This window comes from Dasypus novemcinctus, chromosome 3 (assembly GCF_030445035.2).
Source record: "Dasypus novemcinctus isolate mDasNov1 chromosome 3, mDasNov1.1.hap2, whole genome shotgun sequence".
Classification (NCBI taxonomy): domain Eukaryota; kingdom Metazoa; phylum Chordata; class Mammalia; order Cingulata; family Dasypodidae; genus Dasypus; species Dasypus novemcinctus.
In genome coordinates, this window is record NC_080675.1 from 19,365,750 (window position 1) to 19,393,257 (window position 27,508).

General features: G+C 44.2%; 1 protein-coding gene across 3 annotated transcripts in view; it reads left to right on the forward strand.

Moving 5' to 3' along the window:
• Positions 1-27,508, forward strand: part of KCNK10 (potassium two pore domain channel subfamily K member 10) — a 201,318-nt gene that overhangs the window by 104,854 nt on the left and 68,956 nt on the right. For 2 of the 3 annotated variants that reach the window (XM_004476013.3, XM_004476012.3), the window contains exons 5-7: positions 14,562-14,748; positions 18,392-18,534; positions 20,374-26,260. In XM_004476013.3, the coding sequence (XP_004476070.2) occupies positions 14,562-14,748; positions 18,392-18,534; positions 20,374-20,994 (951 nt within the window). In that variant the 3' untranslated portion in view covers positions 20,995-26,260. Of the gene's footprint in view, positions 1-14,561; positions 14,749-18,391; positions 18,535-20,373; positions 26,261-27,508 lie in introns of those variants that run through there. The other variant, XR_011648283.1, reaches the window with a different exon arrangement.

Sequence of the window (27,508 nt, forward strand, 5' to 3'; positions counted from 1 at the left end):
GCCTTTGTTTTAGTGTTTCTAGAAATGCCTTGAATTCAAATTCTCTCCTACTATCATTGCAATAACAACAAAATGAACCTGCCAACCAAGTTTTGGGAAAAGTTACTATTCCTCAAAATTTTAAAGAAGTTTTTCACAGTGAGCATTCTGTCCCGGCTTGAGATCCTGGATGATCGTGTCTGGGGAGAAACCTCTGCTTCCACGGGGGCTCGTCAGAGGGTCTGTGTGTTCCCCTCACTGTGCCTCACCCTTTCATCTCCAGGCTTGTACATGTAATATTTATGGTGCTGCAGATCCTGCCCCCCATCGTGCTTCTGCTCTCAGTGCACATGTGGCTTTGGCTTTTCTGACTCCTAAATGAGGTGAGCACTCCGCCCCCTTGCACCTGCTGCACCCCTAGAATGGCCTTCAGCGTACGCTACTCGAGTTGCATGCTCCACATCTGCCTTCCCCCTCGGCCTGAGAGCTGGGAGCTCAGTCCTGTCTGCTCGCTCAGCACAGCATCTCCAGGTCTCCAGGGGCTGGCATAGGGCCTGGCACCCAGAAGGCATTTGGTCAATACCTGACGAATGAATGAATGAACACTGCTAGATACAACCTCCTGACGTTTGTTCCAGAAAATGACCTTAAAGTCAAAAGTAGCGTGGCATGCCAATAAATGTTCATGGAAGGAGGGTCTTACCCTTTGAAGTGCAATTATTTTAAATGAAAGACAGTTCAGGAGGGGAGCTGCTCTCTGATAATGCTTGTTGCAAATAGTATTTATGCATGCAGGGAATTTTATCTCATCAGGAGATACCTGTAAGTGTAACCCTACAAATCCTTCAGATTTCTCAGGTCAACCTTATTAAATACAATATACAGTTTACTTTGATCCAGTGGTTCCCAAACCTCTAATACACGGCATCCCCTTTCATAGCAAACATGTATAAATGCCCCTTTATTACATCAAAACGGATTTCACAAATAGCACAGCTTATCTATGCATGCAATTTTGAAAAAAAAAAAAAAAGAGTACTGTCCCCTAGCTACAATATAAAGGAGAAATAAAAGGAAAGTGATTTATAGTAAAATAATGCATGTTCGATAATAGGCGCTTGGCCATGAAATGCCGGGAGACCTTGCTTCTCTATGTAGAAGGCAATAGCTCCCAATGCAGAGTGATTCAGATGTGTTGTATCTGACTGTTTTAGTTTGTCGGAGCTGCTGTGACAAATACCACACAATGGGTTGGCTGAAACAACAAGCATTTTCGTCTCATGGTTTGGAGGCTAGAAGTTCAAAATGTGGATGTGGGCAAGGTCTAGCTTTCTCCCGGGGTTGGTAGTATCTGGTGATGGCACTCTGTCACATGGCCATCTCTCTCTCCTCTTGGGCTTCTTCTGACCTTGTCTGTATTTCCTCTTTTTATAAGGGCTCTGGTCATACAGATTAAGGTCCACTTCGGTTTAGTTTGGTCACACCTTAACTAATGCCAAATGAGAAATAACTAAGCTGCAAGGCAACAAAGGCGCTATTTGGGATCTTAGAATTGCAGTTTGGGCAGCAAAGATTCAGGGAGCAACCCAAATCACTGCTCATCTGGGTGCTTCCAGGCAAGAGTTTTACTTTTTTCCCTTTTTTTTTTCATTTGGAAAACTTTATTAACATTGAACAAAATTTCAGAACAAGGCCAAGAGAACGGTCTCCATAATAATTGCCTTTAGAGGCTTCTAGGGAGCAAACTCTCTTTTCTCAGGATAGGGATGCTTAAACAAGAAGTAGATCCCATGGGTGCTCTGCTCCTTTACCCAAAGTCTTGCAAAGTTCGGTCAACCCAGGCAAGGCTTTTTAAAGAAAAAGGAAGAGATGACATCAAATGTTTGTACTCCAGATGTCTTTCAGGTTAGATAGTTCATTGACTTCTTTATCTTGTGGTTTGTTTATAATGTCCAGAGGTCCTTAGAGTTTTAAGGAACATTGTTATTTGAGGCTTTGCATACTTTGGCAGTCTGTGATATCTGGGTGAAATTTTGCATACGAGTAACCTCCAGGAGGACCTCCTGACTCCACTTAAAATCTCTTTAGGAATAGTAACTGTTTCTTTTATTTCCTTTTACATGAACAATAATATCTTCAAAGGTCCTATATTACTGGGGAAAACTTTGTCCTGTCCTGTGTAGTGGGGAAAGTAGTGAGAGTTTGGCTAAGAGAGGCAGACCACATCTGAGTAACAAAGAGGTTCCCTAGAGGTGACTCTTAGGCACTAATTATAGTTAGGTTTAGCTTAGTCATTACAGAAATAAGTTTCATAAGTGCAAGCTTTGAGACCGAGGGCTCAGCTTACTAGCATGTTTCTTTTTCACAGGTTTACCTCGCAGAGTTCTACTCTTCAATAAATTGGGAGCTCCTATTGTTTGCGAGAGTAGTAGGAATTTCTCAGGTGAAGAAACTTAATATTTCTACATTTTTTTCCCCGGGCCTTAGGGAACTTTACAAATACCTTTCTATCTTATGCCCAAAATACTTTGAAAGGCATCAAGATATTATAACAGTCCCGTACAGACGATCACAATCTCATTCACTATTTTAGATTCCATGTTAGTTATGTTGTTTAAATAAGCTGACGAAATTAGATCGTGATCCATAGAAATTTAAAGAATTTTCTTGACAAAGTAAATTTCTTCTTTCTGGTCTGAATAGTACTTAAAGTTTTAAAATACCAATAAAATATTACCTTTTTCTTTGTATCCTGATTCTTCTTAGTCTTTAGATTAACCCCATTTACCTTTTAATTGAAGTCTGATTCTTTTAGTTTCTTTAATTGGTTGGAATTTTAGAAGTAATGCTGCTTTTTGGGCACCTTTTGAGCTGGTTAATTTAGCTCTGAGTTCCAGATGTCATACAGGCCCTTAAAAATTCTGTGGAGCTATTAGTTTATATACAAAGAGTAGAGCATTTTAGGATTTAGAAATAACAGAGATTAGAGCTCAGGAATAAATATGACTGCTGCAAGAGCTTACAATCTAGGCCCTAATTTCCTTATGAGCATTTTAAATAAAGCTGTTTCTAGAGGTCATTAACTACAAATCACAGTAGTATTGTTTCATTTTACATTTACATTTTTACCAAGATTATGTTAGTCAACAGGCAAAACATGACTTATAGACTTCTTGACTTGCTTTTCCTTTAGCATCCCCTTTTGTTGAAGATGGGCTGACTGCATGTTCTTTTTAGAGAAGCATCAGAGCAAAAACAGTGTAATCAATAAGAGATTTTGGTTGTTTTCATAGCATTGCATTTCCACCCCCCACCCCCAGATGGCTCCTTTATCTATCTACTTGTTGTCTTCTCTCTGTGTCTGCTCATTGTCCGTGCTCGTTTTCTTTTTTCAGGAGGCACTGGAACTGAACCTGAGACCTCCCATGTGGGAGGCAGATACCCAACTGCTTGAGCCATATCTGCTCTCCCATAGCATCACATTTTTATAAGAATAACTAAAACTATAATCAACAATCATTATGTAGATTAGTAGTAAGATAGATAGACAGTGAGAACTTTAAAAGTCTTTAAGAATTTTATACAATCTCCAAATATTTAAGTAGATTACACATTTAATTCAAGTGGAGCAGTTTCACCAACATGGGTATTTTAGAAATGGAAACAGGGAAGATTTCCTGCAGGAGGTAGTATCAGAATTGTGTTTTGAGGAATAAACAGGAATTTGACAGGCATAAAAAGGCAGGAGACTCTTCTGGCAGATGGAACAGCCTTTAAAAAGGCACAGAAGCATGAAATGGCTGCTGTATTTGGGTATTGAAAAACAATCCAGTATCTCTAGAGAGTGAACTGCAAAAGAACGGATTGCATAAACAAGAGAAAGTGAGAGACAGAGAGTTTGCCAACAGTGGGGGTCCCCAACAGTTTCGCTCAGGAAGGGGTTTGCTGCATTCTGTGGGAAGGGCAGGGGGTGGGGAGCAGCAGGCAGGATGCTGTCACCCAAATTGGAACAAGGCCGGGTTCTCACGGCTTCCGTTACTACCTTTGGGAAATTGTCCTGGGAGTCTGAAGGCCCAGTCAATCAATACCCATCTTTCTTTCTTTACCACGGGGAGCTTTGACTCCTCCTCCTGCCTTCTCTCTTCTAGTTTTTCCTCAAGGGCATACTTGTCACCCTTTTCCCCAAAGAAAGGAAGACAAATGGTCCGATTTTCAAGGGCACTCTACAGTTTCTCCCTCGAGAACTGCTGTAGGATTCATGAGCATGTTTGTTGTTTTCTCTCTTTCCCTTTTCTTCTCCTTATCTTTTGCTTTCCCGCTCTTCCTCCTTTCTCTTTTCTTTCCTGAGAAGGATTACAAAGGTAATATGTGGTCTTTGTAGAGAATTTGGAAAACACAGCGGAGTGCAAAGACAGATATAACACCACGTTTAAATCCATCATCCAAAAAATTCTGCCATTAACATTTCAATAATTGTATATCAGAATCTCTTCTCTTTGCAGCTATAGCCCAAATGCCTGCTGCTCCACTCACACCATAGCGGCTGTCTTGCCCTCTGCCCGCCAGCTCCCCTTTCCAAGATTCCCTGCCCTCTTGGACTTTCAGTGGGTGTCACCCATGTGTTCCTATGTGTGTCCCTGGCACAGCCTGTGCCTTCCCCTTCCACTCCTGGGCTGCCAAGCTCTGCTCTAACCACCAGCCACTGTTGGCAGCACTGCTGGTCTCTCCTGCAGCGGGAAGACCCTCTTCTGTCGTGGCCTGGGGAGGTACATCCCCAGATCAGGAAGAGGTACATCCCCTTCCACAGAGCAGCTGAGGGCAACTGTAATTTTTAACAAGATTTTTCTGAAGATGTAGGCATGTCAGAGAGATATTACCCAAAGCAGTTATATCACACTGGGTGTTTGAGTCAGGCTTACGTGAGAATTGGCTCATGTGATTGTGGGGGCTGGCAGGTCTGCTGACCCGCTGGACAGGCTGACCTGCTGGAGGCTCGTGGGCAGGAATTGACGCTGTCGTCTGGAGGCAGAAATTCTTCTTCTTTTCTGGGAAACCTCAATTTTTGCTCTGAGGGCCTTCAGCTGAGTGGTGGAGATCCACCCACATTACCGAGGGTAACCTCTCTGACTTAGGGCCAAGCCATTGTAGATGGTAACCACGTCTACAAAATACCTTCACAGCAACACCTAGATTAGTGCTTGACTGCATAAAGGGGTATTCTAGCTTAGCCAAGCTGGCATATAAAACTGACCATCACACCTGGTTACAGCTCTGGCTGTTCTGGGAACCTGGAATTCCAGACCTGCCGTCAAGGGGTACCGCTGAGCTGTGCCCTGACCTGCTCCAGGTGCCTGAAGCCAGCTTACCCTGACCGCTGAAAGTGGCTGTTCCAGGCAAATAGCTGAAAATTAGGGAGACTGGTTATGGGTAATTTAAACAGAAAAGGGAAAAAAAAAAGATATTGGATAGCTACTGAAACCCTGGGATGGTTGGAGAATCAGACTTGCAAGCTACCCAGTCAAGAACAATGACCAAAATCACACCAAAGAGCTGGTTCTGAAGAAGCCTCTAATGTGTATGCCTGGCGCAGGTGTGCAGCTGGTCGGCTGACCCCATGGACCCCATTGATGCTGGGTCCTGCTAGGACCTCCCTGTGACTGCCCTGGAGACACCGTTGCTGCCAGCAGCCCCTGAATGGATTCCACATGGTTCCCGCCTCTTTATATAACACTGATGGTGTCTCTGCTGCTACCTTCCACCACCCCCATGGAAATTTCTACCTGCTCTTGGTCAGTTGTGTCTTGAACAGGGGTGAGATTCTCCACCCCTTTAGATGTCTAAGTCCCTCATCCCCTGTTCAAGGGACTTAGGGGCTGCAGGACTTTTGAAAGGTGGGCTGTGCTAGTGAATCTCCACACTAGAGGAGACTCCTGCTAATCCCTCTCCCTTGGCCCTCTGATCCTCCACTTTGGGGTCACTGTTAAGCCCACTTAGAAGCCCCCTGGTCCCTCCCTCCCTTCCACCCTTTCCAGGTTGAGTGACTATTCCACCCTCCATGTCTCATTCCCCTTACAAGCCTTATCTTTGGGAGAGGAGAAAGTGGTTCTGTAAGCATGCATCTGAGAGTCTTTACTTCACATTTAGGGACAGCTCTTGGAGTGCTAGAAGGAGGAAAAATGGGGAGGGAAACACACATAAAACCACCAGATGAATATTTCAAGACATAACCTTGCCACACTTGAATCACTAGTTTCTAGTTCAAGGTCTGGCTTATGTCTCTAAGACTGGGGGAGCCTGGGTCACGTGCTTGCATCCTAGTGGCAAGGGAGACTGGGAAAGTGAGCAGTTTCCAGTTTAGGGTTTGTCTCTAGGTGACTTTCTGTAAAGCGATGTTCCTTAACTTGAGGGTTTGTGCATATCTTTTTTTTCTCTTCTTTCTCTCCGTCTCTCTCCATCTCTGAAACAATTAGGTACAGGCCCAGCAGGGAAGCCTCTTTATACCTCCTGGAAAATTCTGAATTCTTCCAAGCCATTGTTCATGTCTGCTTTTTATACCCCAAAGTCTATTTCCCAGTTGTGCTCTTTCTTCTCAAGTCTTTCTTAGTTTTTCTTGTTCCTCATTACCTTTTTCTCTTCTAGTTCACATATATTTTTCCCTATAACATCCCTTTGTTCTTATTTCATTATTCTTTATAGTTTTATGTGGGCAAGCATCCTTATGTGTTTACATTAAAAAGTATTTTTTTTAAAGAGGGAAGGGAGGAAGGAGAGAAGGAAAGGAAGAGGGAGGAAGGGAGGAAGGAACGAAGGAAGGAACGAAGGAAGTAATGAAGGAAGGAAGGTGATATTGGGGAAAGGCTGTTTACCAATTACCCAATATCACCCAGGAATTTTTACAGGTATTCATCCAACAATACCTCAATAATATCCAGGTATTTTTATAGGTATTAACCTAAATCTAGTCAATCTTGAGAGCTTTCTTCAAGTCTTCTAACAAGCAAGATAAATAAGGCCACAGAAAATACATACTTGTCTGTCACTGACCTTGATTCCTGCGCACAATGACAGTCATTCCAGGGAACTCCCCAGAAGCGCACGAATGCTTTCTCTCTGGGCTACTCGTATCTGAACATGGTGGGCATAGGATGGCTTTCTTCTCTTCCATTCTTCCTGGATACTCTTGGGTGCTGGTTCCAGTGAACAGTGACATGGCTAAGAGAAGCCCAGGAAGGATGAGGAAGAGTATGGACCCTTATAATTTGCAGTAGGTCAAGTGAGCCTTTCACTATGGGGCATTTAGTGGCTGCATGATAGTTTTTGCCCCTCCTAGTCTTTGAACAAGGCCCTACACCTTCCAGAGGCCTTCACCCAGGGCATAGGTCTCCTTGATGGCTTTCACAAGTCTTTATTTTCTTTTAGTGAGCACCTAGCCTGACGCACCCTCAGCAGGAGGCCCACTGTCAGCTTACTGTTACTTTTCTGCTTTTGATACTTGCGCTCCTTTCTGGTGAGGAGGCCACATCTAAAGACAAGAACCATACTCAACATTCCTTCAAGAGAATGGTCTGGTCTCTTTTTCCCCCTCCATAACGGAATAGTCGCAGACTTCTTGCTAAAGTAGAAATCATGGTACCAGGAGGACTGGGGGTGGGGGAGATGAGATGATTGGGGCCTCTGAAAGAGCCCAATAGGTAGCAGCCTGCTCTTCTTCACCCAAGAGAGGAACCAGCTGATAAATAAGACAAAGGAGATGAGAGACTAGAGCCGAGTATTACTTTATTCTCTTGATACTGGAGAATTATGTCTGAGACCTATGGAAGAATGGGTTTCCTAATACTGAGCCCCAGAAGTGTCACTTCCTGGGGGATGTTTTTTCCCGAAGGGAAGGGAAGAAGCAGCAGCCTAGTTCCGAGTCCCTGGGTTTTCGAGTAAGAGGCTGAAGAGAGACCATGAGTGGTACAGCCAGTGGGGCTCCCTGCACAAGGAAGGCCGCCTGGGGTGGGAGAAATGTGCTTTGTCCTCACGGGGGCCTTGTGTGGGGCCTTGTGTATGCCCTGCCTGTGGTGCACTGCTTGGCCAATGACCTGGACCTTGGACCCTTGTTACCCAGTGGAGGGAGGGAAGGGAGTCTACCTTTCCGCTGTCTGTAGAATTCCAACCGTGGTGTTACTTATTGTATGCTTGTGTTCTGTGATGGATGGGAGGGCATCCTGGGGTTGGGGCGTTGCTCATTGTGATGCTGAGATCTTGCTAGAATAAATTTAGAATTTGGGTAAGTGAGCAGTGGGGTGGGGCATCCCTCAGGATTACCAGGATGTATCCCGTTGTGGCTGATGACCAGGTATCCCTTTCCTCTTCCCTGTGTCTACCTCGCACACCTCAGTGAAAGAGGACAGTCTGCAGCCAAGGCTGTGTCTGGGCATTTCCTACATGGGGTGCAATTGCTTACGTGCTGTTCCCATCCCTCCGACCTAACGCCTGAATGCTTAGCTAACAAAGGCCCAAAGATCTTCCAATACAGTGGGCATACCTTTATATATGTTGTGTTACTAGGATGTCACTTATGTACTAAAATCTTTCTTCAGTAGCTACCAGAACTGGATTGTATGAACAGATCCACAAAGAATGTTTTCAGCCAACTTTGAGGTCTCTACCTTACCCCTACCCACTAGACTTTGTGCGCCTTACGAAGGATCTTTTCTTTTCTTTTCTTCTCTTCTCTTTTCTTTTCTTCTCTTCTCTTTTCTTTTCCTTCCTCCCTTCCTCTTTCCCTCCCTCCTTTCCACTTTCCCTCCCTCCCTTCTTTCCCTCCTATTTAGAACAGTGCCAGATGTATAAAATGTTCTTTAAAAATTCCATGCTAAATGAATAACTGGTTGAATTTTGAAGGCAAAATCTTGTGCTCCAATAGAGTGCTATCTTCAAATGTTAAAGTCTACTAACTTTTAGAATAAAAACTTACAAAGATCTTAATTAAAGGCTTCTTGGAGAGGAATAGCAGATGGTTTTAATTATTTGTAGGTTTGAATTTTTCTCCATAGCAGGTGTACCTACTTTGGCATTTCCATGGTAAAATTACACACACACACACACACATATATATATATCTCAAAATCTTTTCAAAAATTTGTATGGTGAAGCCATCAAAGCAGCAAATTGGCCAGTTGTTCTAGATGTCGCAACATGGTTCAGAGTCAGATACCACTTATTATTTTTTTTCCACTTATTTTTTTATAGCTAGGGTCCATTTGTGTATTCAGTGTTTCAGGAGGACATTTTCACTAGGCTCCGTGGGGAATTTACTGCATGACTCACACTAATGTGTGTTCAGAGTAAGCATCTCTGCCATGGAGATTATAGGCAAACGGTATTTAAAAGCACTTTTCATGGTTTATAGAATTACTGATGATACATAGCTATTTGTTGTGATGTTGAAACTGTTAGAAGCAGAACTTTAAAAAATCTGTGCAGAAAGTATACTAATCTAAGAAAATACAATTCTTTGGTGAGGCAGTTCCTTTTATCTTTTCATTTTGAGAAATTGTCCTATTTCAATGGTATTACTACAGAGATATGTCTGCATTTCATAAACCAGTCCATAAACCATAAACCAGACCATAAACCAGAGCCATGCATGTCTAGCTCCTACTGTAAGATTTTTATCATGGTATCTTCATTACTGAATAAAATTCCCGACAGCCTGCTTGAAAAATCACAACAGAGAAACAATTTCTCAGCCAGACACAACAGTCTGGATTGTTGATCTCAAGATTCCAAGGAATCACATAGAGGTGAAAAGGAGAATGAGGATTAGAAAGAGGTAGAAATCAAATGATAAAATAGCCCACAGGTGAATATACTCACTCCCTAAAATGAGACTGTAGAAGTAAACAGAAACAAGCAGGAACATCTTGCTTTGTGAGAATTGGACTTATGGCTTGACCCTCTATGGTCTGAAACAAGCAAACACTTCTAGATTTGTCAGCACGTATACCCATCTGGCACAGCAGTCCTTAATGCCGGCATTCCCCCTTTCTGTTTATGAAGTTTATTTTGCTCTTTGCAATAATTGCACATATAATTTTGACAACCTAGTGAATTTTACAGGAGATGGATTTTGAGCTCTTCAAAAATTCCTGGCGCTCGTGCCAATCAGACACAGGGAGATGGTTTCATATAATACTATTTGTATAAGGAGAATGGAAAACACATCGTCTATTCTAACCAATCAACAAAGTGTGAAAACAAGATTTGTACAGAAACACACGACCATCCTACTGCTTCTGCCCAAGTATTACTTCAAACCATCTCTTCCCAGGTAATAATTTTGTTAGCCCAAGGACACATTAGCTCAGTCCAATCTGGGCAGTCACGCAGCTTTCTGCTAGCTGCTCTGCTTATTGGTAAATAAGCAATGCAGTTTTGCCTAGCAACCCTACCGTGGAAACACAGCTCGATTCTGACCATGGTGGTGGAGATGGTGTGTGTGTGTATGTGTGTGTGTGTGTGTTTGTGCCTTTCAGGGTCCCTCTGCAGTTGGTTCCTGATATTGCAAATGTCTGCAGTTCTTGGCAGTTTCAGAAGGCTGATGAAAAACTAGAGGAATTAATTGAAAGGCAAATAAAAAAGCTTCCCAGGTTGAGAGCTCATTCTGAAGTCAGCACAGAAAACCCAAGGGAGAAGAGGGACTTCTTCTTTATAGAAAATGGGGTAATTAAAAGAGATAATATATCCAGGAAGGGGCAAGCAACAGTGGCTTCCAGAAACTGAACAGAGAGGATCTTAAGCCAGACATGAGGGAACATTCCTGAAGAGCAAAGGGCAGTGTTAAATCTGGTTCTGTCCACATCTAAGAAAAGATGTGAATTTTTACATGAAAAATGATAGTCATTGAGCATCTACCTGGCACGGTGTGGAACTTTTACATACTTTACTCATTTGATCTTCCGAACAACCTTATGCGGCAAGTTCTCCTATCTCAGTTTTATAGAGGAAGATACTGAGGCACAGATGGGTTATGAAACTTGCTTGAGGACACTCTGCTGATGGGGTCAGGCAGTCTGCCTTCAGAATCCATGTTCCTGAACTTGTTTACAGCAGCAATGAACAGTGGGATGGCTAAGGGGGAGAAGAAGCTGAAGATCACCACATGGTGGATGAGATAGTTTGTCATTCCATCTTGAAATCTACAGTTTAAAATACTCAATTAAGGCAGCTGTTTTTTTTTAAAAATATATCTAAAGGGCAACAAAAACATGGGTATCCAGAATAACAGATATTGCAAAAACCTTCTGCCCACACCTCTTCCTTTTACAGTGAAGCACAAGTTTTCATACACCCCCCACTCCAATGCAAGACACTTGATTTCTTAAGTCTGTAAAAGACTCCAATATTTGCACTCTCCAGCCATCCCAGTGCATCACTCTTGGATGTCTGGAAGAAGCAGCTCAGAAACACCCCTGAAGGTGGTTAAAAGGGGAATTGTTAGGTTGTATATATGGTATTAGAATAAAAATGTGAAAGAATCTATGGAATTTTATAATACAGTGAACCCTCGGACTGTAGTTAATGATTATAAAAATTAACCAAATTAAGCAAATTTTAAAGATGTGCTTTCTTAGGTATAACAAATGTAATCCATCAGTGGAAGGTTTTAATACTAGAGTGTTAAGGGGAATCCTGTATTTTGTGCCTGATTGTTCTGTAAACCCACAATTTCTCTAAGTAAAAAAAAAAGCAGCACACTGCTTAGCCCAGGCAATGAGCAGTGGCAAAGTGTTAACTTTGCTGATGAATTCTCCAGCAGATAACTCCATGATCTAGCCTTTGTCACATAGCTCTCTGCCACCAAACAAATCCACTCACTCCTGTCCCATGCTGTCTTGCCTTCTGCCCACCTCCTGAAGCTGGGAACGTCTTCGGCTTCCCGCCTGCGTGCACTCTCCTTTGCCAACCTCTCCCTCACTAGGATTGCCATTGCATTCGCATCCCAACTGATAGCTTAACAAGTGTCTCCCACACACTTAATTCATTTTAATTTTGTTATATATTTAAGGAGAATGGGTTATAGAGCGGGGAATGATGTTTCATAATTTTCATAATTAGATGAACTTACTGATCTATGGTAAAATCTCCTTTTGGACTTTGGACAAAATTAGTCTAATAAATACATTCTTGGGTCTCTGAGGGGCTAAACTGCCCTCAACAAAATCTTCCTATCATATATAACATAACGTAACGTAACATAATGTAACGTAACGTAACAACATAACATAACATAAATCATTGTATATATATGTATAAATATATATATATAATATACATCATGGTGATTTGTGATATGGGAAAATCATTCTCAATGGCTTTCAGGTCACAATACATTTGTTTGTAAAAAAAACAAAAGAAGAAGTATTTGCATATGCAGTTTCAACATTATCTGTAAGTTTCAATTTTATTTTTTTTCAGATGGTTTTTCTGAGATGGGGAGGGGACTATGTAAGAGCATAGATCAAATTATTTTTCATGTTCCCACTGTATTTGCTGAGGATCCTCTTAGGAACTGCAGCAAATTGTTCTTTTTTATAAAAGATTATGTTCCTTTAGCCTTTCCTATGAACGTTGTTCAGGAAATATATATTGATCCAGGAACTGGGGTGTAAATAGTGCTGATCTAGATTTGTGAATATAAATATTTTCTCCCTCTTTTTAGTCATTTAATTGCCCACCCCATTTTGCCATATGGAGCATAGTGGGAGACTTAATGGCCCCAGGAAAGTGGAATTGAATGATCCCGAGGCATGCTTATAAAGGAAACCAGCCTTCTTTCAACTCCCTCTTTCCACGGGGTTCCCTATGAAAGGTCAGCACCCCCTGATGCTTTTCTCCATAAATTGGGGAAAAGGGGAAGGAATGGAAGAAAGAGAGACAGAACTGCCCTCATCTGACCATCACATCTCTGAGACCGAGTGACCAGCATTGCCCTGGTGGAGCCAAGTGGTTGTTCTTAGGATCTTTCTCAAGCGTTTGTCCTGGGAAGCCTGGTGGAGGTGATGCTATTTTAATTGAAGCCTAGGAATTCCTGGACAGATTTCGCAGTGACAATTTTTTATTCCCAATCTTTTTTCCCTGAAGGGAAACAGGATGGCCTCGTCTTCAGTGGGGGTTAGCCTGGTCTCTTCTGCCTCTTCTGGGAGGATTCTTCGGGCACCTTTTTGAGCTGGTGGGTTGTCGAATAACATGAAAATGTGTTTTTATCATTAAGCAATGAGCCAAGAGTTGATCATACTGTATTCTAATCCCAGTCTGTCCCTAATCAGCCTCATCATTTTATGCAAGTGCATTTTAACCCCTCAGTTTTTGCATCTGTAAAATGGAGATTCTCTGAGATTCTCTGCCTTCTCATTCATTGGAAGGTAGTGAATAGGAAACAAATCACATGGCAAGGATTCTCATGTGAGATTGCCCCACCTATGGTTGTACTTCTGCCGAAAATCAATTTTTACAGGGCCGAAAGCCCCCCACATTCTGGTGTTAAATATGTATTTCGGCTAGTACATAGTTTTGGTGGGGTTATAGTTCTAAGACCCTGTGACGACAACCTCCAGTGCCAATTCTGGAGCTTTGAGAATTCCTTCTTCGGCGTAGAGATGATTCTAGTGTTGTCTTCAGTGCATTCAAGGGGATACCAATAATGCTTCCAGGTCTCTGAACACCATCGGCATGGTTCCCTTGCACCCGTATCAGTCAGATTCCCATTCTAAAATGCATTTTCACCTTCTAGCTAGTGATTATTTAAGTAGCTGATGTGGAGATGATGCTCTTAGCTACCCATTTTATGCAGTGACCTGGTCATCCTGTCCTTTCTCCTGAAGGCAAGGCGGCCAGCACATTGGATGACTCCGACATCAGCTCAAATAAGAGTTCTAAAACACGGTTGTTAGGAATTTGTATAACCTCAGCAAGAATGGGGGGTGGTGGTGGTGAAGAAGGATACAAATATTTGGTTAGAACCAGTCACAAATAAGAATGGGGGGTAGATATGCTTTTGTTTTCATCCGAGCATTTTGGTCTAACTCAGGCCAGCCATTTTCTTTCCTTGGTGTATTCCTGCAGACACAAGGGAAACCAGAGGCAAATCTATCGCTGTCACTGTGAAAAGAACTCCAAACCCATGCTGTCCTAAAGGAGGGCCAGTAATGCCACTTGAGTAATGGCAGCAAGTCCATCTTGGGAAATTATGAAGTTTGCACTGGTGCAGGAGTTAGAGCCAGTATTTGGGCTGCAGCCATGAAATCATGTAAGGGGCATTCCAGCTCCGTGAGCTAAGCAGGGTTTCCTGACTTTCTGTCCCTGAACAGACTTTGCAGGGCCTGTGAACCTCCCCAAACCACCTGAACATTTCTGAATGTGCCTTTTTTCTAGGAGAGAGTTCATGGCTCCCATCAGATTTGCCCACAGCATCTGATGACCGAAAAAAAGTCAAAAGCCACGGATGTGACACATATTTTTCCCCCTGTGCCTCTGTCTTCTGAACCCAGGATGCTAAAGCTGCTTTGCCTTTCTTTCTCCTTTGCTCTTCCTAGAAAAAGCAAGTGAGTCAGACCAAGATCCGGGTCATCTCAACCATCCTGTTCATCTTGGCCGGCTGCATTGTTTTCGTGACGATCCCTGCTGTCATTTTTAAGTACATCGAGGGATGGACGGCCCTCGAGTCCATTTACTTTGTGGTGGTCACTCTGACCACGGTGGGCTTTGGTGATTTTGTGGCAGGTAAGCACCGGGTATCTCAACCACTGGGCCATGGAAGCGGAAAATAATCCATTGACAGTGCTTTTAAAAAAAAAACACGATACAAGATGTTGCCTTGAGAAGCACATGAAAATGACTCCAGGTGTCACAGCTAGTATGCAAGGGGTCATTTAAAACCCATGGTCCTATGTGACATAAAGAGCAGGTTTCTGCTGTGAAAGGAAAGCAAACCTCTTCCTCCCCAGGATGTTCAGGTGTATGAGTAACATGAATTTCTCATTGAATCTTGGACTTCTGAATTAAATTAAGGCTCCTTGAATCAATTGATAAAGGCAGGATTAGCAAGTGGCAAATATGAATCTTGGGAGAGATTAGTTTAGAGCTTAACCTGCAGTGGCCTGTAGGTTAAGCTTCTGGATGCCGAGGTGAGAGCCACGGTCCCTGTAAAAGTCCCTGGGCATGCCAGGACAGAAGACTTAGGTGAATTCCCTGAGCTGAGGAACTGCCCTGAGGGAATATATTATTATAATAGATTCGGAATGAATGGGTATAGAAGCAATTGCCTTCTTTGAAAATAAACGCCGATGAGCTATGTTTAAGGAAGTAAAAGAAAACCCTTCATCAATTTAATCCAAGGATAGGAAGTTTGAAAATGCAATGAGATTTGGCTTTTCACAGGTACCACTTTCCCAAAGTGTGGTCAAAAGGCAGGAATAGGAGGCGGATGCCATCCTTCTCTTTTCTTCGAGCATTGTTCTAGGTGGTCAGACAGCTGATCATGTTCTGCTCTAGGAACTGAAGACTTTGACCATAACTTTGAAAGGTGTGGGTGGGGTATGTTTGTGTCTTTGCCAGTTCCCTGATAAGCAGTGCCCTGGACTTTAACTTTAAAGGCTGAGCTCTCAGGCAGAGTCTTCTTGGTTTGACCTGTGATCCCAGCTGTGCCTTGGTTTCTCCATGGAGTAGGGTATGCAGAAGGCGGGCGGGGGTGGAAACCTGGTCTTTGAAAATCTGCTGGGTAGGAAATTATGACGAAGATGTCGAGGGCTTCATCAGGAGGAGCATGGGTACTTGACTTGAATTCTCTGATACGGATTTCTGGCAGGATGCTTTTGTAGCTGTTTCCATGGAGTGCAGAAAGACTATTTTCTAGAAATAGTAGGTTCCCCCCCCCCCTTCCTTTTTATTGACCTAGTACCAAGAATTAGAAAGTTAAAGTGATTAAAAATTGTGTGCCGAAAGATGGGCTCGGGAGCCTACCCACCTTCCCTTATGCGGGGTGCTCAGCCACTGTGCAGCTCCTCTGGCTGAGTGAGAATCGGCTGACACTCACTGGTGATGGGTCTCAGGCCCTGGAGAGAAACCACAAGGCAGAACTGAGAAAAAGGCTAAGACCAGCAATTGTAGATGTGTTCCCGGTTGACTCCTTTGCATCATCCGTAGTTAGCCTGGCAGGGAACTTAGTTGAGGTTCCCACCTCAGGTCAATACTTGTAGTAGTAGACTGGGGTTGTAGATGCGTTTAAGTGCCCCCAAACAAAATTCAGAGCCCGTGTGATAGGACTGGGCTGTATCGAAGACCTTCTGTTAGAGTCCTGAGACTGAACCCTGCTCTCTAACTAATGGCTCAGTCTGGTAACTTTAGGTTGTTAATCTGGGGCAAAGAACAGTGCCCAGGGAGTAGGAGATTTTAAAAATTATTTATGATTTTATTACTGTGAACCACCATGGCTGAGTAGTTAGTACATCTGGCACTTTACCTTTACTCACCTTACAAGGCATCACACTGTTTTTGTTTCCTCACTGCTGGTTTCAGAGCCGTATTTCATTTGCTCTGATTGGGGTTTCTTATAATTCACAGCATGGGCTGCAATTAGACCAGGCCCTCCTAAGCTCCAGTTTCCAGAGCTTAGGTAGAAGAATCTGCAGAACGCATGCCTTGAAATGGCTGGAAGTTTGTCACTACCTTTTGGTAATACTCTTGAGAGCGCTAGGGAAGGATGTTAATGTATCTTTTTAAGTTGGCTGCTGGTGGGATTTGACCTGCTGGCAACTCTACTAGATAATATAATGGAAACATCGATCAAGCAGGATTAATTGCTGGTTTATTTTGTAGCTGATTCCTTTTAGGACAGCCTAATAACATGACAGTGTTTTGCAACCTTGACTAGGAGCACATACCTACTGACAGAGGGAGACTCAAAGGGGCCTTTCCTGTGTAGCTCGCAAGCATGGCCTAGTGACAGTTTTTTGCTGGGCGGTGGTGACTTGCAAAGGTAAATATTTGCCCTCAGAGAGTCCAAAGGAGAAAACGATAGTTCTCTGGCCTAATCCAGAAATGAAATGAACCTCAAAAACCACTCTGTATTGCAAGATCTTCAGTAGTATCCCGGAGAAAGCTGTGGAAGGGAGTGGCCTGAAATGAAAACAAACAAAAAACAAGGTGGCCAAAGGCAGAGGGCTTGCCACAGAGCCTTTAGGCAATATTTGAAATTTGAGTTTTCAAAAATGGCAGTAGCTGTCGAGACCTCTGGGCTGCATTGCAAAGAGGGCGCAGGCCCCTTCGAAGAGCCACAGGCCACAGTTTCTGCCCAGCTGCCTTTGGGAGGTATGATTGATATCGTGAGAGCTCAATCTGGATTTACTGGTACAAGATGTGATTATACCCGTGACCCGGTGGGAAAGTCTAGTAATCAGTCATAATGTAATACCATAATTACCAATGCATTGCTAATAACTGTAGTCTTAGCAATGACCAATGGTCTACTACATTGGGCAACATCCTCTTGCAGAGTGAGAATGAGAACAAGGCTGATCTCAGTTATTTCCTGGGGCTTCCTGTCAGGAGAGTGAACTGGGCTTGGAACCTATTTTGCAAGGGTACCAGAAGGAAGGTTAGAATAAATTAGCTAATTATTTGGAATAAATGACTGGTCCCTTCAGTGGAACAGCCGATCAATTCAGTCAGGTAACTGGCCAATTTGGTTTGATGGATTTTTACTGTAATCCCTATTTGTAAAATGAAGGGATTGGGCTAGCTGGCCTCTAAGGTCCCTTTCAATTCTAGCTTTCAGTGATTCTAATTACTGGGTCTAATCGACCCTTTGAATTAGCATCATGTAAACATGATCCCTCAGTTAGCATGAAATCACTATTACTTGGATCAAAGTCTCAGGAATGCCATTAATGTCTAATTTTACTTCCATATGTCCACTCATCTCTTGGTAGTTGCACATGTGCTTAGGGAGGAAATGGTTCCAAGAATTCTAAACCATTTAGGATGATTTAATGACATCTGATTTTTATTAAAATAAATTTAGAGAGGTTTAAGGAAAAACAAATCACAGCCTGGCTTGATCTATTGTCATTCATCATCAATACTCAGGTTGAGAGTAAGTGAATCAAGTTAGCCATGAACATTTGATATGGGCATTAAGGTTAGTGGTCAAGACTCAAAGGAAGTTAAGCCGTGAGTCAAGTTCCCGTAGGGAGGGGATGCAAAATTTTCCTGCCCTCTAATCCCTCTTGCCTCATGCATATAGTAGGATTAACAAGCTGAGTGTTAGATGATGGAATAACATCTTCACCACATGGACTGCAATATGTTTGCTCTGCAAAGACCGCATGCCAGATCATGGTTAAAAGTAACGTTTGGTTGTTTTCAGGGGGAAACGCTGGAATCAATTACCGGGAGTGGTATAAGCCCTTAGTGTGGTTTTGGATCCTTGTTGGCCTTGCCTACTTTGCGGCTGTCCTCAGTATGATCGGAGATTGGCTACGGGTTCTATCCAAAAAGACAAAAGAAGAGGTAGGACCCCTTCCCAATTCTACAAATGCTCCTGAGATCAGTTTAGCTCATGTCGAGAACTGCCTGTCTCCATTCTGTAGGCTTCAATGTTTACTAAATGGAGGGCTCAAAAGGCTTCCTTGTTCTGAACCATTACCTAAAAGTCAAGTTAAATGGGATAGCAGTTATTTTTGGTTCCCGTTTTGGTAGGTGAGAAAATGTGGTGACTCAACTACCAGCCCACGAATCCTGGAAAGTGTAGTAAACAATAGCTTATTTTAAAAATGAAGTGAAAAGGAAAAAATATATAGCAGAGGTAGACAAGGCTGAGGGACATGTGCAATTGCCACTTATCGGGAAATATGTTCAGAGGCTTAGGAAATTCATCAAACTCTCAGGAAAGTTGGGCCTGTCCTTCAGGCCTCAGGGTCTGGACAGAATTGCATTTGAGCAACATGAATCTTTCTTGATTCAGTACGATGCTGAAGTCATCAAATAGTAGCCAGTCATGGAGAAGTGAACTTAAGTGGTCCTTATCATGTGTATCTCTTCTGTGTTGCCAGATGCTCGGACACAACCTTTTTTCCTTCATATAAATTTATACAAAAACAGACGCCAGGGCAAGAGAAGGGAGACACAAGAAGGCAAGATAGTTTTTTAAAAGAATGAAGGAAAAGGAGGAAGAAGAAGTAAGAAGGGAGAAGGACAAGGCGAGAAGGAACAAGCTAAAGAAAGGAGAGGAGCTAAGAAAAACCAAGGAAATGAAAAGAGGGGTGGTCTCTTTAAGGACAAATGTTTACTTCCTAGAATACTACTACATTTGTAGATAAAAGGACCCCTGAAGACAGTTGCTGAATGGAGACATTTTCCATGTTATCACTGGGTCCAACTGTTAATTTTCCTGGCTAGCAGATACAAGTTAATGCAATTTCCAGTCTGATTCCCCAGATAGCTAAGTGACCTGCTGAAAATTCTCTGTAAAAAAGGGAAAAGGAATAATATAAATATTGACTAAATGCAAAGATTTGATTGAGTCATCTCTTTAGGGAAGCATGGGACATGTACTGTTTGCCCTGCTGATTCAAAGCCGAGAAAGGTGGTGCTGATTTTCAGGCAAAGCTTCACTCTAAGGAAATAGGTTCTATGGGCTCTGGCAGAACACGCCCCCTTCCAGCACCCTGAGCAGGGCATTTGGGTACCCGATGTTCTGGAGGGTCGTCTGAAACCAGGGCAAGCACTAGAGCACAGGGGTAGAGCATGGCCCCGATATAGACTGGCCAGCTGTCTCAGTCTGCCCAGGACTGGGGGTTTCCCAGGACATGGAGGTTTCCGTTAAAAAACCCGGATAGTCCTGGGCAAACTGGGTGGATTGGTTGCCCCACCCAGACTGAAGTATTAGAGAGACAGGGAAGGGCACCTGCCTTGTGCTTGGGGCTGCACTAGATGCATTTCTTTATCTCCAATATCACTGACAACTCCCTGAGCTAGCCGTTACTCCACTTCCCGTAGGAGGAAGGAGGCCACACAAAACCGCAACCTCAGCCTGCCTGACTCCCAATGCTGAGCTCTTCCCCAGGATGCCAGTGGCCACCCATCTCCAAATCTCAGGTCTCTTGGGGGTTGTCTAGCATGCGTGCCTCTCTGAGCCACACTGGGATGTCGATTCAGGCACCTGGAAGGCCAGATTATTGTCTGGCCAGATTATTGTCTGGCCAGATTATTGTCTCACCCCATCTCCACCTCCTGGCCTCCCCTAGCCAACGTTCCCCTCGGGACACCCAGGGCTCGGGGGGTGGGGTGGGCGATTCGAGGCAGCGAGGCAGTTCTCAGCATGCCGCTCTTCTTCCGTCTCTCGTCCAGGTCGGTGAAATCAAGGCCCACGCGGCCGAGTGGAAGGCCAATGTGACGGCCGAGTTCCGGGAGACGCGGCGGCGGCTCAGCGTCGAGATCCACGACAAGCTGCAGCGGGCGGCCACCATCCGCAGCATGGAGCGCCGGCGCCTGGGCCTGGACCAGAGGGCCCACTCGCTTGACATGCTCTCCCCCGAGAAGCGCTCCGTCTTCGCCGCCCTGGACGCCGGCCGCTTCAAGGCCTCGTCCCAGGAGAGCATCAACAACCGGCCCAACAACCTGCGTCTCAAAGGGTCGGAGCAGCTGAACAAACACGGGCAGGGGGCCTCGGAGGACAACATCATCAACAAGTTCGGGTCTTCCTCCAGACTCACCAAGAGGAAAAACAAGGACCTCAAAAAGACCTTACCCGAGGACATCCAGAAGATCTACAAGACCTTCCGGAATTACTCCTTGGATGAAGAGAAGAAGGAGGAGGAGACGGACAAGACGTGTAACTCGGACAACTCGAGCACAGCCATGCTGACCGACTGTATCCAGCAGCACTCCGAGACGGAGAACGGCGTGCTCCCCACCGACACCAAAGACAGGGAGCGCGAGAGCAACTCCTTACTTGAAGACAGAAACTGAACCTTGTGGCTTTGGACTAAGCGTTGTGTTTTTTTTTACCTTCACACTGAGACACGTGCCTTAAACAGACTTTTCGTTAGTCCGAAATTACATAGCATTGAGGGATATATTTCACTGTGCCATAAATGACTGAAAGCTTGCTCTGCCAAAAGGAATCGAGGCACTTCGCTTCAGACAACAGCTGCAGGACACGCAGGGGGCGTTCGCACACGTGGGAGGTTTCCACCGCACATGCTAAGGCAGTGTCCGTGGCTGATGCCGTGCAGCCGTGCAGTGCCGCCCGGGCCTGGCACTCGTAAAGGGCAGCTATTCCTTAGACCAGCCATCTGCAAGAAAAAGGGGTGTCTTAAATGGATCTAATTTCTGGAACCTACCGTCAGTGATATGTGCACACCCACAAGGGGACGGGATGGGGGGTGGCATGATCTGGCCTCTGTAATTAGGGTTAGACTTGACATTTGGGCATGTGCTCCGAGCTTGAATTTTGATACAAACCATTCAGTGCAGACCTAGTCTTTCTAAACTCCAAATGAATGTCCATGGGACCTGAGAGCACCTGGAATTTGCTGGAAGCACATCAGAGCACACGTATTAAAAGGTGCAATTGCTTTCCTTTTTACAAAAAAAAAAAAAAAATCACAAACATATCACACTGTGGCTATCATCTTAACCAATGATAGAAGCCTACTGAATTTTGTCTTTCTTGAAGGGGTAGGTAGGTCAAATGAACTTGCAGGCATTGGTGAAAACTCAACCTCGACCGCTGCAAATCATGCATTTTCCTCAGTGGGGCCAATGGTGAAAATAAACTGGCTTTGAAATGTCCTTGTTCACTCTTACAGTAGAACTTTGGTTATAACTTGCTTTGATAAGAGGGGAAAAATATAATACCCAAACTATTGCCTTGCATGATGCCAGTGGCTTGCTGTTCTGTCTAGCTGATCCTAAATTTTGACAAAAGTAGACATCCTTCATTTCTGAGACATGCCGAGGAGGGCCATGGCATCATTCCATCTCAGGGCTTTTTGTCCCTTTGGGTGTCTTAGGGTAAACGTGGTTATGAGATCCAATTTTGCTATCTCCAAACAGGAGGAAAAATCAACCCCTTAGCCCACCCTTGTACAATAGGACTGAAATGTTTTAATTGCTTGCAGCTTAAGTGCCGTTAATGCCATTTAAAAAATAATACTTAAAAGGAGTATTTAAAATAGTTAATTTTTCTTTATTTGGGGCGTTCCTTTATTCTGAAAGCATCCCTTCTTTTCCTTGCCTGTTTCTTTGTCTCACACCTGTTATTCACTAAAATCGGATGATTGTTTCAAGTCAAACAGTAACCCAGTGTGATAATTATGTTTGCTCCGTAAGGTTACAGTAGCCAGTGAAGGAAAGTGGGGGGATGACTAGTTATAGGTTTTGGATGGAAAAGGGAAAAGGGAAAAAGGGAAGAATCTGGGGAGAGCTTTATATAGTAGACACGTCACTCGTGTGTATACCCCAGTCTATCATAATTGTCTGGCCATGGACCTGGTTCACGGTTGCTGGGTATGGGCTCCCCACCGCCAGGCTCAGTGCCACCTTTTGGGGATGCATTTACCAGGAGATCGCAGCGCTAGTGAAGACTTCCGGAAACCATCACATGCTTTCTGACTTTTAGAGACAATTATACTCATCCCATTCTTGACCCAAAACGCACAACTCTCCCCTACCTGGAGCATGGGTGGCCCTTCCCTTCCCAGCCCCCACACCTGCAGGCTCTGATTAAAGTTCTGGCATTCTGTTGGGAAAGGAGCTAAATAGGAATCTGTTTTGATGAGGCTCTTCTTGATCCTAAGTAGGTTTGGATTAATACCTGTGTTGGAGCAGGAGCCATGGCTCACCGATAACATCTGGGTCCACACAGGAGTAAATGGAGAGAAGGGAAACGATATACTTGCAGCGTGGACTTCGGTTCTTACTATGGGAATCCGTCCCACCTAACAAAATGTTTCTTAAGGAATTGGTAGGTAACTGGAACTTCTCTTATTCTGAAGTTCAATGTTTCCTGATTAAACTCTTGGTGGATCTTTCATAGGTTTCTACCCCCTATTACCTTGGAATCTTCTTTATAGTAGTAGTGTGTTAAAATTCCAGCCCTGCAGACACACCTGGCAAAAGGGTCTCTTCTTGAAAGAAAAGCAGGAATGGCTATTGTTTATCCAGTGCCTTCGGTGGGCCAGGTATTGTGTTAGCTCACTGAAACCTTTCAGCAGCATGCTGTGGGGAGTTTTGCAAACCCATTTTACAGAAGTGGACCCAGAGGCTCAGGGAAGCCAAGTAACTTCGCCAGTGGCACTCAGCAAGAAGGTGGTGGAGCTGGCGTTCAGAGCCCATCTGACCAAAGTCTGTGCTTTTGACTTCACTGCAGTGTCCGTGTCAGGCACCCTGTGAGTGTGTGTGGGTGTGTCTGTGTGTGTTTGTGTGCATGGGCTTGCATGTATGTATGTCTTTCTGTCTTCTTGGACAAAGCATGCAGAGGTGGAGAGAAGGCATGGAGAAATCCTTGCCACCAGTAACACTTGCAGTCTTTGTGAAAACATTGCCTAATGCATTAGCCTCTCAGACACTTATTGTACAATTTTTAATTACTTTTTGGGTTTTGGCTTTGGAATGCTGGCACCCTTTCTGTATTGTTAAAAAATGCCCTTTGAAAGCACTCGTTTGCACTTTACTTGCTTACCTTGCAGGAACTCCATAAACAGCAGGGATAAAATAATTTAAAACACTAAGCTACATTACTTTACTAAACGGAACAGACTGCATGTGTTGGGGTACTACCTCGATGCCTCCCCAAATGGGTCAAATCACACACATTACATGGAGGGATCAAAAATAGCCCTTGACTGGGAGTGGGGAAATCTGATATATATCCCATTCCCTGAGTACAGACCGGGTCAAGACCCTGATAAATTTAAATCAAAGAGCCCTCTGTAGGGATCAATCCATTAAATAATGTGGACAAAGAGTCTGGTGAACTATATTTTCCAAAGGGGAAGCTGAGAGGGAATAATAGGTTGACTGCCCATGTGCATAATCTAGGATTTGGGGAAAGGTCAGTTGCTTGGAAGTTGCTGGAATGTTACCTTTTAAAAATTGCGGCAGATAGCATGTGGGACATGCGTGATGAGGCCAAGCTGCTGTACCTTCTTTACATGCCTCAGTCCAGCCCTCCCTTTCCAACCTGCATTCCCCGTCCCCACCAGAAGCCCGGAATAAACACTTTGATTTCCCAAAAGGAAGGAGCACGTGCTCAGCATCTTCAGCGGGCAGTGTCTTGTGCTTCGCCTGGTAAATGGAAATGGGATTTTTCTTCCATAACTGTTATGGGGGTTTACTGGACAGAGCCAAGGGGTGGTTTGGAGTCCTAATCCAACAGTGAGTTAAGGGATTTGTCTCTTTTGAGGGAAGAGTACAGAGTGGGAGTGGGGCGGTGGCCTGAGTAGATAATTCCTTGGCCTACACCCAAGGTGCCTGGGTCTTCGTTCGCCCATCTGCCCATGGAGAAGTGGACAAAGGTCATCGTCAAGGCCCCTTTGACTTCTCTAGTTCTCTGACGAAACACTCCATGGTCCGTGTGTTAACGAAACTTTATTAAGAAAATTATTAGCTAGATTTGTGAGTACTGATTAATGATCTTGCTCACTTTAGGTTAAAATGAGAGCATACTCTCTTGCCCACTGGAATTCATTTTCTGGGTGATTGAGACCAGAATGTACTCAGGAGACTGGTCTCCAAATGAGGATCATGCCCTGTGTAGGCTTTCTCAGCCTCCTCTCCCAGCTCTTGAGAGCATTCTCACCAGCAGGCTTCATGCTAGGCGGGCGTTGTTTTTTCAAGGTGTTAAGATTATTTTAAGCTATTGCTATTTGCAGTCAATTGTACTAAAAATTCCCTTTGCTTATGAATTCATGTAGTCTAGACAGATGGACATCACACACATGCGCGCATGCACACATACACAGGAAAAAGCTGCTTTGGGTTCTGTGGGGACCATTCTGTGTTGAAAGTCCTAGTTGTGCTAGATATTAGCAAACCACCCCTTTGCCTCCCTCTGAGATACATAATTTCCTGGCCAAATCGATGCTGCTCATCTATTTTTATGCTTGGTTTCAGGGGTTTAATGAGAATGTGATCCAAGTTTGAGTGGGGCAGACAGACAACCCAGTGGACTGGGTGAGAATGTGCACCATTCAATGGGCATATGGTTTCCTAACCACAAGACAGGCATGAGAAAATAAACAAACATGCAGAGGCTGTCTTAAAAAAATGAAGGAAAAAAGAGGCAGTATTGCATTTCAAATGTCTGCTTTCTGCATTCTGCTAATGTTTCAAGTAGGGGTTACTCATTCTCTTATTAAGATGCAATTGGGTATGGAAACACGCTTGGTATGGTGTAAGAGCTAATTAGTAAGAGTCTTAAAGAAGAAAAACGACAACTTACTGAAACAAAGGTCACTTTAATTTGGAGTTTTGGATGCTGCTAAATCTGCGTATGGAAACTTTGGAATCGCGAGCTAATGACGCGGCTGTAAATAAAGTCCTGCACTCTGTCCTCGCATGATAAACTAGCTGTGTGGTACTTCACCAACCCATGAAGTCTGGGTCCACCTCAGTCTTCCCATGGCAAGTCCCAAAGGCACATCAGTACAGTGGCATTGAGGAGAAATAAGACGTGTCTCTGATTTTGCTGAGTGATTATCATTTTCACAGGTGCCTAGGAGATTTGGAATCTACTTTCTGTTCTTAGTTCTTTAGTGAAAAGTCTGATAGTTCTCTTTGCATTTTAAAAAAATTTCGAGAGAACTCCTAGTCCATTGACATGGTAAGAATGAGTGATGGTTTCCTTTGCTGTCGGGATGCTAGCTTGAAGGGAGAAGCGACAGTGGTACCTAGACGTGATATGCAAACCAGCCTACTTGTCAGCCTCCTGCCTCTTTCCAATCCCAGAGTCGCAGATAGGGGACCCAGTGACAACATTGATAAATGCACATGTGGAGGGGTTTTACCGTTTTTTTTTTCTGTAGGATTTCATGGTGCTTTAAAAAAGGCATTTTACAGAAAATATTGGGGGGTGGGGGATTTCATAATGTTCTTAGGAAAAGTACAAAAGCAAATTTGCTTGTGACATTTCAATAAGCTGTGCTGCTACTGTCTTTATTTTATGATGTAATGTTTTTTTGTTTTTTCAATGATGGAGAAAATTGCAACAAAGACCTTCTGGAAGATATAATCCAATGCCTCTTCTGTTTTCCTTTCCTTGTGGGGCCAAGTGTAGATCCTGAGGCTGGGTTGGGGGCTCTGCTCAGAACCCCAGGCTGTCTGGGACAGTCTCCTTCCTCGGCTGTGTGCTCTCCCCCTAGATGCATTCGAGTAGAATGTGTGCAAACTCACTGCCCTGCAGGAGGAGGAGCCCGAGGCAGAGGACTCTTACATAACCCAGAATTGTCGCTGCGTGTTTTTTCCCCACCTCCCTATTTTAATTTGATATTGGTTGCACATCGCTGGGGGTCAGACAGCATCATAAATCACATGTTCTGGGTGAAAAGCTAAGTGCAGGTGTTGTAAGTCTGCTAATACGAGATGAACTGCTCCTTGAGGGCCGGCATTTCGGGCTGTAGTTGACTTTGCCCTTGCTGTGCAGTCCACCAGCCATGGACTTATAATAAAGAGTAGGGAGAAAATGGCGGCTACTCTTGACCACCTAGTATGTGCCAGGTGCTCGGCTAGGCAGTCTACAAACACCCAGGTAGTATTCCCAATGAAACAATAAGCAGGGTATGTCTTGTAGATGTAGATTTTGAGGCTCAGAAAAAAGAAACTTCCAACCCAAGTTTATCAGCTCCAAACCTGAGTTCCGTTCACTAGGCCAGGCTGCTGAACAGCATATATGCTTTGATAAGTTTTCCAGGAAAGGTGATGTGTTCTTTCCAACTTGTCCTCACTATCTCTTCCCTCCGATTGGTGAAGCAGGTGTGCCGTGGCATTGAGGGTGCATTCCTGGCCGTGGGGATGAGCAAAGCCAAGTGGCCTACACAGCAGCAAACCCAAGGCCTGGTTAGCAAACCCAGGCTAACCCGGTGTGGCCCCTGGTGATGGGCCGGGCAGAGACTGAGCGGTTTCATAATTTTATGCTAAGAGATCTTTTTAAACACAAATTGGTCATCCTCCGGGGCATCGCCTTAGCCTTCAGAAGAAAACCCAACAGTGTTAGTCTGTGGGAGCTCGCATGCCACCACCAGTCTCTGCTGCCACCATTCAGCATGATTTGCAAGCTCCCCTAATGGCGCATGCTTTCTTCTTCTATCTCCCGGTCTGCAGACCTGCCCCTTTTGAAAGTCCACCTCACTTACGTGCCACCTCTTCGTTTCCGCTCTCACCCGACCCCTTCAAGTCCTCAAGGCTGAGCTCAAGAGGTCATCTGGGAAAATTTCCCCCACTCCTCTGTCCCCTCAGAGTGGGTTAGCTGCCTTCAATATAG